The sequence below is a fragment of the Gossypium hirsutum genome, chromosome D12 (assembly GCF_007990345.1).
Source record: "Gossypium hirsutum isolate 1008001.06 chromosome D12, Gossypium_hirsutum_v2.1, whole genome shotgun sequence".
NCBI lineage: Eukaryota > Viridiplantae > Streptophyta > Magnoliopsida > Malvales > Malvaceae > Gossypium > Gossypium hirsutum.
Genome location: NC_053448.1, coordinates 52,945,735 through 52,961,117, shown reverse-complemented (window position 1 = coordinate 52,961,117; position 15,383 = coordinate 52,945,735). Strand labels below are relative to the sequence as shown.

At 34.1% G+C, this 15,383-nt stretch overlaps 1 protein-coding gene and 2 non-coding genes across 3 annotated transcripts; 1 reads left to right on the top strand and 2 right to left on the bottom strand.

Moving 5' to 3' along the window:
- The first annotated feature begins 778 nt into the window (after positions 1 to 778).
- On the top strand, positions 779 to 3,196 carry LOC107946525 (uncharacterized). The gene is made up of 2 exons (XM_016880907.2): positions 779 to 1,971; positions 2,271 to 3,196. Exons 1-2 carry the CDS (start codon positions 951 to 953, stop codon positions 2,303 to 2,305), a joined length of 1,056 nt encoding a protein of 351 aa, XP_016736396.1. The 5' UTR covers positions 779 to 950; the 3' UTR covers positions 2,306 to 3,196.
- Positions 3,197 to 6,509: 3,313 nt separating this feature from the next.
- Positions 6,510 to 6,604, bottom strand: LOC121224857 (small nucleolar RNA R44/J54/Z268 family). Its single transcript, XR_005922600.1, has one exon. It is a non-coding gene; the product is annotated as a small nucleolar RNA R44/J54/Z268 family (small nucleolar RNA).
- A 123-nt stretch (positions 6,605 to 6,727) lies between these two features.
- On the bottom strand, positions 6,728 to 6,805 carry LOC121224856 (small nucleolar RNA Z267). Its single transcript, XR_005922599.1, has one exon. It is a non-coding gene; the product is annotated as a small nucleolar RNA Z267 (small nucleolar RNA).
- Positions 6,806 to 15,383: the final 8,578 nt, after the last annotated feature.

Genomic DNA, 15,383 nt, shown 5'->3' with positions numbered 1-15,383 from the left:
AACTATCGGGCCTTTGTAACGAAGTCTTGTATGGTCTCGTTCAATTTTACTTTGATTTGCTTTGTCTTTGACCTTGCTATTGGGCCTTGAGGTAGTGTAAGCCTTACACGTCTATGGGCCTAAAATTGAGCCTTAAGCCTCTAATCACTTGCTGAGTAAAAGTGTTGTCATTTTTTTTTAGCAAAGCCTCATAAGTAAATTTATTTCAAAGCTCTTCTCTTTTGCTTTTGTCCCCTTTATTTTTCTTTAGCTAGTTTCTTGTTTTCTCTCTTAATCTCACGAATATTTGCTCTTTTCTAGCAAGGAAATTCTGGGTTTCCTTTGGTTTTTCATTTGTTCTTAAAGATTGAATATATTTTCCTTCCTTGGATCCTGTACTAAATCTATGAAGAACTCATTTGCTACTCAATCATTTCCCAAGCTTTTTACCATTTAGGCCTCTTTGCTGCATCTCTTTCACCTTGTCCTAGATGTTGACCATGTCCCAATTGAAAAGGTTCTCTTAAATTGTGGTGAAAAATCCAAGCTATTCAATAAAGATGATCGAAAAAAGATTACGGATATTGGGTTTAAGTTATTCACCGTGTTAAGACAGTTAGTAGTTAGCAGAATTAGTTGTTAGCAGAATCAGTTATATACAAGTTAGTTAGTTTGTTAAACATAGTCTATAAAATGTAAACATACTGTCATTTTTGCAATATATGAGATTGATCATTTTAACATGGCATCAGAGCTACGGCAGTCGATTTTCTGGAAATAAGTCTACTTTGTGTGGTAGATTTCTAATTTCATAGAATAGTTAATTGGGCTGGTATTTTGTGGCCCAAATTCGGTTGGTCCAGTAGAATTAGGTTGGCAAATTAGGGCATTTTTCATTTTTTCTCTCCAGCATCTACGGTGGTTCTATTTGTGGGTATTCTATTTTTTCCGTCCTTCTAGCAGCAGAGCCGATGAATCCTTCCGAGTCTGTTATTGACTTCAATCATCCATGTTATCTTCATCCTTCAGATACTCTGGGTACTTTGTTAGTAGCCCATCAATTGCTTGGTGTCGAGAATTACAACGTCTGGAGCCAGACAATGAGAATTGCGTTGCTGGCGAAGAACAAGTTGGGGTTTATGGATGGAACTTGTTCTAAAGATATGATACCGGAGGAAATGGGTCATCAATGGGAGAGGTGCAATGCGATTGTTCTCTCGTGGATTCTGAACACCATTAATAAGGAGCTTTCTGCAGGGATTGTCTTTGCATCTAGTGCAGCGACAGTATGGACTGATCTTAGTGAACGGTTCAAAAAGGTCGACGGTTCTAGGATTTATTTCCTGCATCGTGAAATTACCACATATTCACAAGGTATTGTTTCCATATCTGCCTATTTTACCAAGTTAAGGTTGCTTTGGGACGAGTATGAGGCGCTTGTACCTCCATCTTCTTGTGGTTGTGTTCAATCTAGGCAAAATGGTACTCACATTGCACAGCGGCATTTATTTCAGTTTCTTATGGGATTAAATGAGTCATATAGTACTGTGCGTAGTCAGATTCTATTGATGAGTCCATTACCATCTGTGAATCATGCGTATTCGATGATTATGCAAGAGGAGTCGCATAGGAAGCATAGCTCGAGTAATATTGGGGATGATTTGGTTCCTTTTTCTTTAATTCAGATGGTACAGAAAAAAAGATTTACTGGCATTTGTGATCACTGCAAGGTTAAAAGACATAAAAGGGAAACCTGTTACAAGTTGATCGGTTATCCTGTAGATTTTAAGTTTACAAAAAATAAGGTAAACAGTAACTCTGCCTCTGCAGTAAATAGTGTTTATACTCCTGATTCTGCTTGTAGCAATGAAGTCATGGATTCCCGTGGGTCTCGTTCACAAGCGCCAGTGTTTACACAAGAACAGTATAATCAGATTCTGCATCTGCTAAACAAGGAACCTGCTGTGATTGAAGCTGCTACCAGTATAGCAGGTATGGTGGATATTGGTAACAAATGGATCATTGATACCGGGGCTACTGATCATATATTGTCAGACCTTCATCTCTTGGAATCCCTTGTTGCATGTGCATTAGAATCACCGAGTGTTCAACTTCCAGATGGTTCTTCAGTCTCGGTTACTCATATTGGAAATTGCACAGTTTTGCCTAACCTTTCATTAACAAGAGTTCTTTATGTTCCCAATTTTCGCTATAATTTACTTTCTGTTTCCAAACTTACCAATGATCTTCATTGTCTAGTTTCATTCTATCCTCATTTCTGTCTCATACAGGATCGCTCCAGTGGAAAGATGAGGGGGATTGGTAAAGTACGAGGTGGTCTTTACATCCTGGATCCGTCTCAACAGACTTCTGCAATTTTACCTTCCTCTGTTGTTGCTGTTGCTTCTACAGACTCATCTCTTCTTTGGCACAATAGACTTGGTCATGCATCGGTTTCAAGACTCAATAAGGTTCCTCATTTTTCTTGTACAATGAGAAATGTTGACAGTATTCATAAGTGCTCTGTTTGTCCACTGGCTAAACAAACTAGACTTCCATTTCCTATTTATCATTCTCGTGTTACTGTTGCTTTTTCCCTTATTCACAGATTTGTGGGGACCTTATAGAGTCTCTACTCATAGTGGTCATAGGTTTTTTTAACAATTGTTGATGATTACACATGTATGACTTGGGTGTACTTGTTACGAAATAAAAGTGATTCGTTTATATGTCTCAAACAATTTTTTAGTTTTGTTAAAAATCAATTTTCTACTACGATTAAAACTGTTCGTAGTGATAATGGGTCTGAGTTTTTTAATAATGAATGTACTGAATTTTTTACTATGTCCGGAGTGGTTCATCAGAGTTCCTGTGTTTACACTCCGCAGCAAAACGGAATTGCTGAATGAAAACACAGACATTTACTTGAAGTAGCTCGATCTTTAAAATTTCAATCGCACATGCCGAGTAAATTTTGGGGCGAATATGTTTTAACTACCTATTTTTTGATTAATCGTCTTCCAACTCCTCTCTTGAAATGGAAATGTCCTTTTGAACTTTTGTATCATAAGGCTCCTGATTTTTCTCGACTGAAAGTGTTTGGGTGTCTTGCTTATGCTATTACTCCTAGCTATAATGATAAATTTTCACCTAAGGCTATTCCGTCTGTGTTTATGGGTTATTCTCTTGTACAAAAGGGATACTTATTGTTCAATCTTGAAACCAAAACTTTTTTTGTGAACCGAGATGTTGTCTTTCAGGAAACGGTATTTCCTTTCACATTTCCTACTAAACCATTCTTATCTTTTCCTGATGCTGACACTTCTATTTTCCTTCAACTTGAACATTTCTCTTCTATACCTATTTCCCCTTCTTTACCTTGTGAACCCGAATCTTCTTCTCCTATGGCTCTTGTACCTTCTGATATCCCTTTACGATGTACTGCAAAGTCTGTTAAGCCGCTTACTTGGATGAAGGATTACGTCTGCTCCAATCAATCGTTCACTTCTTATGCCACAGGTTTGTTTCCTATTGCTAGTGTTTACTCTTCTTATTATTTGCCTAATCACACTCAATTGTTTGCTGCCAATGTTTCTTCTTTAATTGAACCCCACACTTATGATGAGGCCATCTTGGATTCCTGGTGGGTTGATGCATGCAACAAGAAATCCAAACCTTGGAGGCTAACGGTATATGGGAGGTGGTTCCGTTGCCTGCTAGTGTTATTCCCATTGGCTGCAAATGGGTTTACAAAATTAAATACAATTCTGATGGCTCGGTGGAGCGTTTTAAGGCCCGTCTTGTTGGTAAAGGGTATAATCAAAAGGCGGGGATTGATTTTCATGATACTTTCTCTCCGATGGTTAAACATGTCACGGTTAGGACTGTGATCAGCATGACAGTTATTCATGATTGGCCTATTTTTCAGATGGACGTTTACAATGCTTTTCTTCAAGGGGACTTATCTGAAGAAGTTTATATGGAGCTTCCGGTTGGTTTTCGCAGCTAGGGGGAGTCTCGTGTATGTCGTCTGCGTATGTCGTTATATGGTTTGAAGCAAGCTTCTCGACAGTGGAATTTGAAGCTAACCGAGGCCTTAATACGAGGAAGATATGTACAGAGCAGACATGATTATTCCTTGTTTACGAAAAGGGATGGAGGTAACATGGTTGTTTTGCTCAGTTATGTTGACGATTTGTTAATTACAGGCAGTAGTGTTAGTATGATAAATGAGTTAAAATTGCTTTTGCATCAAAATTTTAAGATGAAAGATTTAGGTGTGTTGAAGTATTTTCTTGGAATAGAAGTGATGAGATCAAACAAAGGAATTGTATTGAATCAGCGAAAATATGCCCTGGAGTTGATAGCTGATTTAGGATTAGGGGATGCAAAGTCAGTGTGTACACCGCTTGAGCAGAATCAGAAACTTACATCAGTTGAATATGATGAGTATGTACAAACAAAGGTTGATGGGGATGATTTAGTCACGGATGTTACGATGTATCAAAGGTTGTTAGGAAGATTATTATATCTGACAAATACACGATCAGGCATAATGTTTGTGGTTCAACATTTGAGTCAGTTCATGCACAGACCAAAAAAATCACATTTAGAAGCTGCTTTTCAGGGTATTTTACTATCTTCACGAAGCAAATCACAATTGGTTGCCTTTTGTGATTCTGATTGGGCTTCGTGTCCCATGTCTAGGAGGTCAGTGATTGGTTTTTTGTTAAAATTGGAGAATCACTTGTTTCGTGGAAGTCAAAAAAGCAAACTACAGTTTCTCGATCATCAGTAGAAGTTGAATATAGAAGTATGTCAGTGGTTGTAGCAGAGGTTGTATGGCTGAATGGTTTATTGAAGGAAGTTAGTCCTAGTCAATTTGAGAAAACCTTGATCTTTTTAGACAGTAAGGCAGCGTTGCAAATTGCTGCTAATCCTATTTTTCATGAACGGACGAAGCACATAGAAATAGATTGTCATTTTGTACGAGATAAAGTCAAGGATGGAACAATTCAGATGCAGCATATTGGGACAGCTGAGCAACTTGCTGATTTGATGACAAAAGCTTTAAGCATCAAGCAACATGAGTACTTAGTGTCCAAGTTAGGGGTTATAGATATATATCAACCCTCAACTTGAGGGGGAGTGTTAAGACAGTTAGTAGTTAGCAGAATTAGTTGTTAGCAGAATCAGTTATATACAAGTTAGTTAGTTTGTTAAACATAGTCTATAAAATGTAAACATACTGTCATTTTTGCAATATATGAGATTGATCATTTCAATACACCGGAATCGAAAAATTTGTCACCTCATCAACTGCTAGGCAAGATCCAACAACACCCTAAGTTCTTTACATGACAACTCGTGTTTTTTAGTCCAACTTCACCTAAAACTTACCAGTAGTAACCGGCCTAAAGTTTGTCCGATTGTAATTTGTACGATGGTCAAAATGCAACCAATGCTTTTTGTACACCCTTGTGATGAAACATTATTCCTATGAGTGAGGAGCAATAAAGACGGTGCATAGAGGATAAGTGGTGAGAAAGATTGGTGGTTCTAATGTTGCAAATAAACCAAACAAAATGCTTTGAATTAATTATAAAAGGGCCCTTTAACTTTAGTCAAAAGTCAAACAATGCCACATTAATAACACATTAATGGACTAAAGAAATTTTTTATAATATTGACCAATTCAAATAATTATCTTAAATAGAGTAATAATAAAAATTTAAAATGACCAAAATAGAAACAATATTATTTTAATTTGACATATGATATAATTTACCCAAATAAAAAAGAGAAACGAGAGTTTGAGAGTAAAGGTGCCGGCGCAGAGTTATGTTAATGTTGTAAAGATAATTCATTAGGTCTTTTTAGGTGATGAATGAATTTAGGCTTTTAGATTTTGATTTGAGATCAAGTTGTTTTAAATATAATATTAGATGAAGCCAAATTCATTTTCAAATCTTACCATTTTTTGGTAAAAAAATTCTCTCATATTGAATGTCATAACCTATAACCAGGAAGTTACCTTAAAACCCCTCTTTCCTTTCCTTTTAAGTAATCTTTTAATTTCTTAAAAGATAACGTATTAGTGAAAAACTAAATAAAAAATTAAATAATTTTATTACGTACAAATATATAATTTATTCAATGCTCATGCAGCAATAAAATTATTAAATACTCTTTACTTTAGATAATAAGTAATATTTCATACCATATAAAACAATTTTATCACTCCCATATATTTTTATAAATATAAATATTTTGGGTGTTGGTGTGATAATTTTTTTCCCAAAAAAATACAAATATATAAATTACTTTAAAAGATTAAAAATATATATAAAAAGCGGAACATTGTGAGCTCTTACCAAAATCTATACTCCAATTCAAAACAAATCGATGTGAAACCATTTTTAGATTTTATACATATAAAAACCCGTCTTCGTAACTATGAAACAAAGCAAGTTTAAACTTTAGTGAACAAAACAAGCAAAAAGAGCAGGGTAACTGAAAAGAAATAAGATAAAGCGTCAGAGAGATTCTCATTTAAGACTAAGTCATCAATCACCCACAGAAGGGAGTGCAGATGTCCCTGTCTATTCTTATCATCATCTGCCTATCACTTCCATATGTATACAGTATATATAAAGAGATAAACCCCCCCTTTTTTATGATAATCAAAACTAAACAACAAATCACAATGTAATGTCAAGAATTAAAAAGCATCCTCTCTTCTTTTTTTTTTTTGCCTCAGATTTGATTTTTTTCAATGAGGAAAAAGAATCTCTCAAAGTATATTTAATACCATCATAGGCAAACAGAGAAAAGCATAAAACAAGATAAAAAGAAATGGAGGTTAGGATTTTGTAAGAAATGCAGGGAGAGAAAGTGGTAGAGTAGGATGTCGTACAACCCAAAGAACTTAGGGTTTATTTTCAAGGCAAGATTCTAGGTTTATGTGGGTTATTTATAGAGAGGTGAGAAGAGAAGGTTAATGGTTATGTTTGACGACTGATGGGCTAATGTACATAATGCAGCCCATATATTTTGCACATTGGTTTGAGCTCTTCGGCCCAGAAATGTGCAGGTACAAATCAAGCTGTTTGATTCAAGTTGGAGCCTTGGGTTGGGGAATCGGGTTTAAAGATTTGCTCAAGATTTGTAAGATATTTCGTTTATTTCTATTTTGGCCTTTAAAGTTTTCCTTTTTTATGTTTAAGACATAATGTTTTCTATCATTCATCCATCGGTGTAAAAACTGTTGATTGCAACTTCCAGTCCCTCATTATTCACCACTTATCAGAGCATAACGTTAGAATGATGTCATTATCCGAAAAATTTTAAAATTTTTAAAATTTACAAATAGAAAAAACAGTGAAATAATTATAAAAGAAATTAAAAAAATTTATGGACACAACAACAATGTGTTAAAGTCATTGGCTTCTCTCTCGATGGATCTTTCTTCATCAATCATTATTCTTATCTGATCATAAGTTTATTTATAACTAAATAAAAATAATAATATTTGTAGATATCTAAGTTTAAATCGATTTAGGGAAGCTTATAAATAGGTTATGAATTTCTTCATATGTATATGTGAGTTAGAAAGCAATCAAAGTCGAGTATATGCTTTCTTAAGTCTCCTTTAGTGTTATTGCTCCTTCAATTGCTGCAATAAGTGATCTCAGAGCTAGTTAAATAGCGATTGGGACCATTGCAAACATGAGCTAGCTTAATCAAGGATCACTCATAAGAGGAGGTGCTACTAATTTTACAGTTCAGGGCTGGAATTAATTTATGGTTTGGGACTAAACATAGCGAAGGTAGCACAAGAGTTAATAAATCCTTAATGACATATTTTGGTGCGCAAGCTAACACAATTTAGAAGATCAACGAGAGCAATTACAACATGTGGAGCCTTTAGATGAAGTTTTATCTGAAAAGGAAAGAGTTGTGGAGTGTAGTTGGTGGGAATGAGGTTAAAGCATCAACTGAAGCTAATGACATGGAAAAGTGGGAGGTTAAGTCTGCGAAGACGACGTTCAGTCTAATCTTTGCAGTAGATGATGAATATTTGTAGCACATACAGGATGTCGAGGCACCAAATGAAATGTGGGACACTCTGCCAACGAATGACTTTGAACCAAGGAAGCATGTCGATAAGTCAGTACTTTACCAAAGTTAGTTTATTAGTAGTGGAATTACAAAATTGGCTCTGGATGAAATGCCCAATGAGGCCAGATTACGAAGAATAATAATTCATAGCTTAAATCCAAAGTATAATGGTCTTCTAACGGCTATTAGAGGTTAGTCTAAAGAGTTGATGATTATCAAGTAGGAAATCATACTGGCTTTAGATAATCAAATGTCTAAAGTTTTGATTAAAAATGAGGAAAAGCGTGTTTAGTAAAAGACGAAATGTTCGAGAACAAAGTCAACAAAGTAAGGCAAGCTTGAGGAAAGTACAAGTATCTCAAGGCCGTAAACAAATATAGCAAAATAGATGAAGAGACAAATGTAGGGAGAGCTAGTCAAAGCAAGATAATCGAAAGAATAAAAATACCCTCAGGAGGTAAGGAATTGTTATAATTACGGTAAGTCCTAACACTTTGCTGGAGATTATAGGATAAGAAAAGTTTAAGGAAACATCGCAACTTCCAACAATGAAAGTGTCGCTACTGTTAAAAAAGATGATAGTGAGGAAGAGTGGGATTTTCAGGCCTTATGTGAAATAGTAGATGATGTTGGAAAACAAATTACAATATCATAGATTGAGGAGCCACGGGAATAACATGCTCAAGCAATGGTAAAGAATAGTTCGATCAACTATTCTAATCAAAATTAGTTTCATATTTGTACTGAAAATGGGCCAGTGGATAGTGTGAGTGATCTCTGCCAAGCTTCCAACCCTTACGAGCTTCCGAATACTATAAAACAAAGGAAATACAACTGAGTAAGCACTTAGTGCTTAGTAAGTTCGTATAACGGAAATTAACTTACCATACATTTATACATAAAGAAAGTATACAAAATGCATCCAAAGCAATTTGGCCATTTGCCTAACACATAATCTCAACAAACATATTAGTCATGCATTTCATATGAATAACAAGAATAAGGATGAGCTTATCAGGTATCAAGTTTCCAAGTATTTCATGCATATACACATAATATTTTCATTTTGATTTCACATGTTCTCATGTCTAAATTTCACCCATTGAATCATTTGAAATCTCGATGAATACTTGGGTAGTACAACTGAAGTGTATAATACTATAAATCTGTCAATTCATATTTGGGAGTGCTTTTATGAGCACTTAAACAAAAAGCTCTCTCTCAAGCACTATAACGGGATTCTCATTGAGCCTTGTAACGGAAAGCTTATCCAGACAATATAATGGGTAGTTCCAAAAAGCAATTAACAGGTAGCTCTGAAGAGCACTTAATCAGGAAGCACCAGATAGCCATATAACGGGAAGTTCAAACGAGCACTAACGGGAAGCTCACAAAGAGCCTTTAATCGGAAAGCTCACGAAGATTCATATAATGGGACACTCATAAAAGCTACGGTGTGCCCACAATACATGTAAGGTCACAACCGATCGGGATACTCCGAAGAGCATTTAACGGGAAGCTCACAAGAACACTATAACGGGAAGCTTGAGAGGGCTTGTAACGGGACGCTCTTTCGAGCTATGGTACGTCCGCAACATATGTAAGAACACTACCATTTCAGGAAACAGAACCCTATATCCAATCGAATTTCATTCATTCAAACGGAATTTAACATTTATCGAGTATTTCAGGGTATGTGATCAGATTTCATATACATGGCCAATACACAATTCACATACAAATCATTCAAATCAATTTGAACATATAATTACACAATTAAGTTATACGAACTTACCTCGACAATTGTTCGTGACTTGCAAACTACTAATCCAATACTTTTTTTTTTCCACGATCTAACACCGTTTTTTATCTATCCTGATCTATATGAGTAAATTTAACATCAATTTAATACAATTTACATTCAATTCTATCCAAGTCACATCTTGGGCAAAATTATCATTTTTCCCTTATACTTTTAATTAATGACGATTTCGTCCCTAGACTCGAAAAATGAAATTCATGCAATTTAATCCTTATTCCAAGCCTAGCCAAATTTTACATGTATTAACAGCAGTCCATGTATTTCACAAAAATTATAATTTTTTTCATGATTTTACATTGTTTCAATTTAGTCCCTAAACATGTTTTTATCAAAATTCTTTTAACAAAAGTTGTTTATCTATCAACAACCTTTCATTTTCTACCATAAAACTTCATAATTCATCTACATTCATCCATGGATTAAAACCTCAATAACTTTGCAAATTGATCCCCAAAATAGATAGATTAGGTTATTATGATCTCGGGAATATAAAAATTACCAAAAACGGGACTTGAATACTTACCTAATTAAACCAAGAAAGCTTGCTTGAGCTTATTTTCTCTTAGCTAGGGTTACCATGGAATGAATTTGGGAAAGGTGATGAAAAAGATGATATTTTCATCTTTTAATTAATTATGGTCTTTTTAATATCTTTTATTTCCAATTTAGTCCTTTTATTTATTCAATTTCCCATGGACGAATCATCATCCTTATCTACTAACTTCTCTTAATGGTCTATTTTCCATATAAGGACCTAAAACTTTGAATTCCATATCTATTTGATACTTATGCAATTTGGTCCTTTTATCAATTAAACATGTAATCGGTGAAATTTTCTTAACAAAATTTTCATATGATTTTCCAATCATAATTCAAACCATAAAATAATATTAAAAAAAATTCTTTTCGGACTCGGACTTATGGTCCCGAAACCACTGTTCCATTTCATTGAAAACGAGCTGTTACAATTTAGACAACCAATGAGCCAATATTTGTTTCCATTTTGCTTTGCGTGCAAAAACATTGAGGACAATATAAAAATGGTATTAATGTAATTAATGAATATTTTTATTAAACCAATTTGTTTGAAAAATATAAGTATACAAAACAAATATACTACACTTAGGGCACCAGAGGCAACACATCCCTCGTTACAGTCCACACAAGGTGAAATTATAAAACGTGTATCATGTGCCCGACATGAAGAAGAATTTGTTATCAGTGTCACAACTCACATCAAATGGAAATTATGTAGTATTTTCGTTTAAGTACACTTGTAATTTTTTAAAAAGATTGGTTAATAAAATTATTCGTGAATTACATTAATACTTTGTATATTGTCTTCACATGTTTTTTGCACGTAAATCAAAATGGAAGCAATTGTTTGCTCATTGGTTGTTTAATGTTTAACTAATACTACGCAGTATTACGTGGTCGGATCGTAATACAGAAAGATAACTTATATTAGTAGGTGAACCTAAACATGTTCTTAGTCTAATTGGGAATGAGCAAACTGCTTAAAAGACTAATCGGGGAGATGTTTTGTCTTGTGCATCAGAGCGGATGACTCCTAGAGGATAAAGACATAAATGTGACTGACCGGAATGACAATACATCGGACAGGACCCAAGTAGAATAGACCCTGAATTCTTTATGGATTTATTCACTTGTGACATTCATAGTGTGACATACCTAAATCTTGAGTGCATGACGAAATATGCATGCGTTACACTTTGATGCAACTAAAAGCCTGAGTTCAAATAGATAAGGAACTGAAAGCTGGTGTGTTTGGTGTATGACTTCAACAGTATATAGTGTCATTCACAACAGTGAAATTCATAGTCCGAAACATGGGTAAATGATATCCTCTTATTGGCATTACATGGTTGATGAAAAGTAAACGTGGTCACAGGTCATTCGTCTTTGTGATGGATGACTTGATCACTATTTAATAGTAATTAACTTTTCATGAAGGAAGATGTAACGATTACTTTGAGATAAAATAGGATCATATTGGGAGAATGAATATTATCCCAAAGAGATTAAGGATATCCTATGAGGATAACACACTTATGACAAGGTCATTGGACGAGCATTAATCAAGTTCCTTTCGTAATGGTATGTCATTGGGGAGAGCTCAGTCACGATACTATAATGGAATGACTTCACGACTAAATGAGTTTATAATTAATAGGTGAAAAGCTAGAACTTAACTATAAATAATTTGAGCCTCAATTATATATATTCAATTGGTCCCTTCGCTAGCTCATTGAAACCAAAAATGAATTGCATGATTAATCAAATGAATAGAAATGGTAAAATAGAGAAATGAAAAACATTCAGAAATGATTATGGATTTCTTTGAAATGGAGAAATAGAATCATTTGGAAATGAATATGGTTTTCTCAAAATGGAAATGGAAATGAAAATGAGAAATGATTCATTTACAAATGAACATAGATTACTCAGAAATGATCGGAATACTAAGTTTATGTTTTTGAGTTATTTTAATGTTTGAAAATGAAAATAAATCATTTGATTATAGTGAACAAGTTGAATAGTAAAATATTAAATATATTTTCTCAAAAATTTTACCAGGGGTAAAATCATCATAATTTTAGTGGGGTAAAATTGGGATGAAAAAATTATTTAATTGAATATAAATATTGAAGTTTATTGGGAAATAGAAAAACAGAATCTGGTTGAATCAAGTTACAAAGTGTTGGGTGGAAAAGTTTAAGAAGTATTCAAAATTTGACCCAGCGTGAGAGAGTTCCAATATCCCTACATGGAATATGGAGAGACGGCAACCCTAGTAGGAATACTAAGGGATGTCGTTCACCCTACTCCTACTTTATGTAAGAAGTTGTTTCTCTAGTGAAAATAAACTTTACAATTCAACAAGAGTTCTACTTTCTCTTCATATAAATAGATGGCACCAATAAGGCTATTTAGACACAACTTTAAGATGTTATTACTCTGTAGAAAAATAGAGAGAATTTCTTCTTAACTATTAAATATATTTTTCCTGAATAATGATTCTGTAGGTTTCTATTTTGAGAAGAGAACTTTCTTTTTCACACTAAAAGAAAAGAAAACTATTTCTAGTTTCTGTGTTTGATTTGATTTGGTCGAGCCCACACTCGAGGCAATTCATGTTACGAGAATAGTGGAGTAAATCATTTGGTTGAAAGCCGGGAATGACAAGGATCCTTCTATCCGAAAACATAGGTACGATTTCGGTCTAGGGTTTATTGCTATAAATATCACAAACTAGGTTGATTTTCAAAATTTTGATTTTCTGTTGTGCAAGACAACCGTTTTCATATTTTTTTCAACATTTTATAGGCCTAATAACGTGAAGGTGTACCGGAAATTAAAACTCACCAATAGACCAATCATGGAAGGAAGGCTATTAGAGTTAATCTATGTAATATTAACAATTAATTTTTATTAAATCATCCCTAAACCTAAATAGGTTTATGTACTAAGTAGTTTTTAGAGCACTTATCAATTCATTGAGGAACGCTATTGTAACACCCCTTACCCGAGACTGTTTCCGGAGTCGAGCACAGGCGTTACTTAACTTATCTTACTAATTCGGAGCATAAAAATTTACTTTGCAAATTAATTTCACTATTTACAGCAAAGCTGTCCAATTGCGCAGCAGTCACTAAATTAATTATAACTTGAGCTATGAAACTCAAAATTTAACTCCTTAAATTTTCCTTGAAACTAGACTCATATATCTACTTGCCATAAAATTTTTAGAATTTTTGGTTCAGCCGATTAGTACAGTTTATTAGTTAAAGTATCCCCTGTTTCACCAACTGACAGTCCTGACCTCTTGTCACTAAAAATAAGTTTTCTCACTGTAGAATTTTCATATGAAGTTCTTACCTATTTCTACAGAAAATAGACTCAATAAGGAATCTATACATATAAACTATAACTCATAATTATTTTTTTTACAATTTTCAATGATTTTCTAAACTCAAAACAGAGGACTCCAAAAACAGATTTGACCCTATCTCACTAAAATTCACATATCTCAAAATATAAAATTCCTTTTGTTAAACCGTTATTTTTCCATGAAAATAGACTCAACAAGCTTTAATTCCATATATCATTCACCCTCTAATTCATTTTGTCCTATCCTAGGTGATTTTTCAAATTCACGTCACTATTGCTGCCTGAATTCTATTTATTTGCAAAATTTTACCCTTCTATGATTTTCATGCATAGTTTACCACCTAGACTTTTTATAACAACAAACACTTTCATACTTAACCATTTTAGCAACCATTCATCATCAAATACTTACATATCATTCTTTAGCAAAATCATAATTACAAACATGCAAAATAACTAAATCCCTATACATGCCATAACTCAAACGTGTTTTGACATAAAATATCGAGCAGTTGTGGTTGATAGTGTGGACGATCTCTGACTTCTTTAGGATCCTTGAAGTAGCTTGCAATACTATACGAGGAAGAGAAATAAAAGAAGTAAGTGTAAAGCTTAGTAAGTTTACTAGCAAATAAATAACAACATTAAGCACAAATAATTAAACTCAAGTGACTAAATCTCTAGTTTACTCTTTAGTTAATCTCATTCTAGTTCTCTTGCTTATTTACTTAGAATACTTGTGTGCATAACTTACTCATCTCTTGCTGCATCGTTGAACATCAATTGATAGTATAATAAGTTTTAAACTCTTATAACTTACCTGAGCTTGCCATTTATGCTTTAAACTGAACTTTCATGAACACGGTTCGTTTACAAGCCCGTTGAGCTACATTGGAATTATAAGGATACTCAGGTCTCTTCTGATAATAACATGCCAAAGCCATGTCCCAGACATGGTCTTACATGGGATGTTCTCATCTCGGTGCCCATGCCATGTCCCAGACATGGTCTTATAGGGGACCTCTCATTTCGGTGCCAACACCATGTCCCAAACATGGTCTTACATGGGACCTCTCATCTCGGTGCCAACGCCATGTCCCAGACATGGTCTTACATGGGATCTCTTTACCCAAATGTCATGACATTCATATCCAGTACCATCCTTATGTATCAACGAGACTTTTTAATTTTAATTCTCTATCATTTTATGCTTGGATCAACATTAAATAAATTCATAAAATAAATGCATAATTGCTGGAAAATAAAAATATTAATAATAATTATTGAAATAGTGTATTTATTTACCGTAAACTTACCTCGGTACCAACTATAGCCCAATTCACCAACTTAGTCTTCAACTTTATTCTTCCCTTTGTCTAACCTCGAGTTTCGTTCTTCTTGATCTAAAATAGTAAATTTAACTTATTTAATACTCACATTCATCAAAACAGCCCTCGACTCTAATTTTGTCACAATTACAATTTTGCCCCTAAACTTTTGCATAATTACATTTTTGCCCCAAGGCTCGGAAATTAAACTTCATCTCTTA

Bases quoted from the DNA above. Each gene is read 5' to 3' on its own strand.
- LOC107946525 (XM_016880907.2), top strand. From the start codon at position 951: ATGAATCCTTCCGAGTCTGTTATTGACTTCAATCATCCATGTTATCTT. The intron at 1,972-2,270 runs GTATGGTGGATA...TGTCTCATACAG, and splicing joins AGCTGCTACCAGTATAGCAG to GATCGCTCCAGTGGAAAGAT.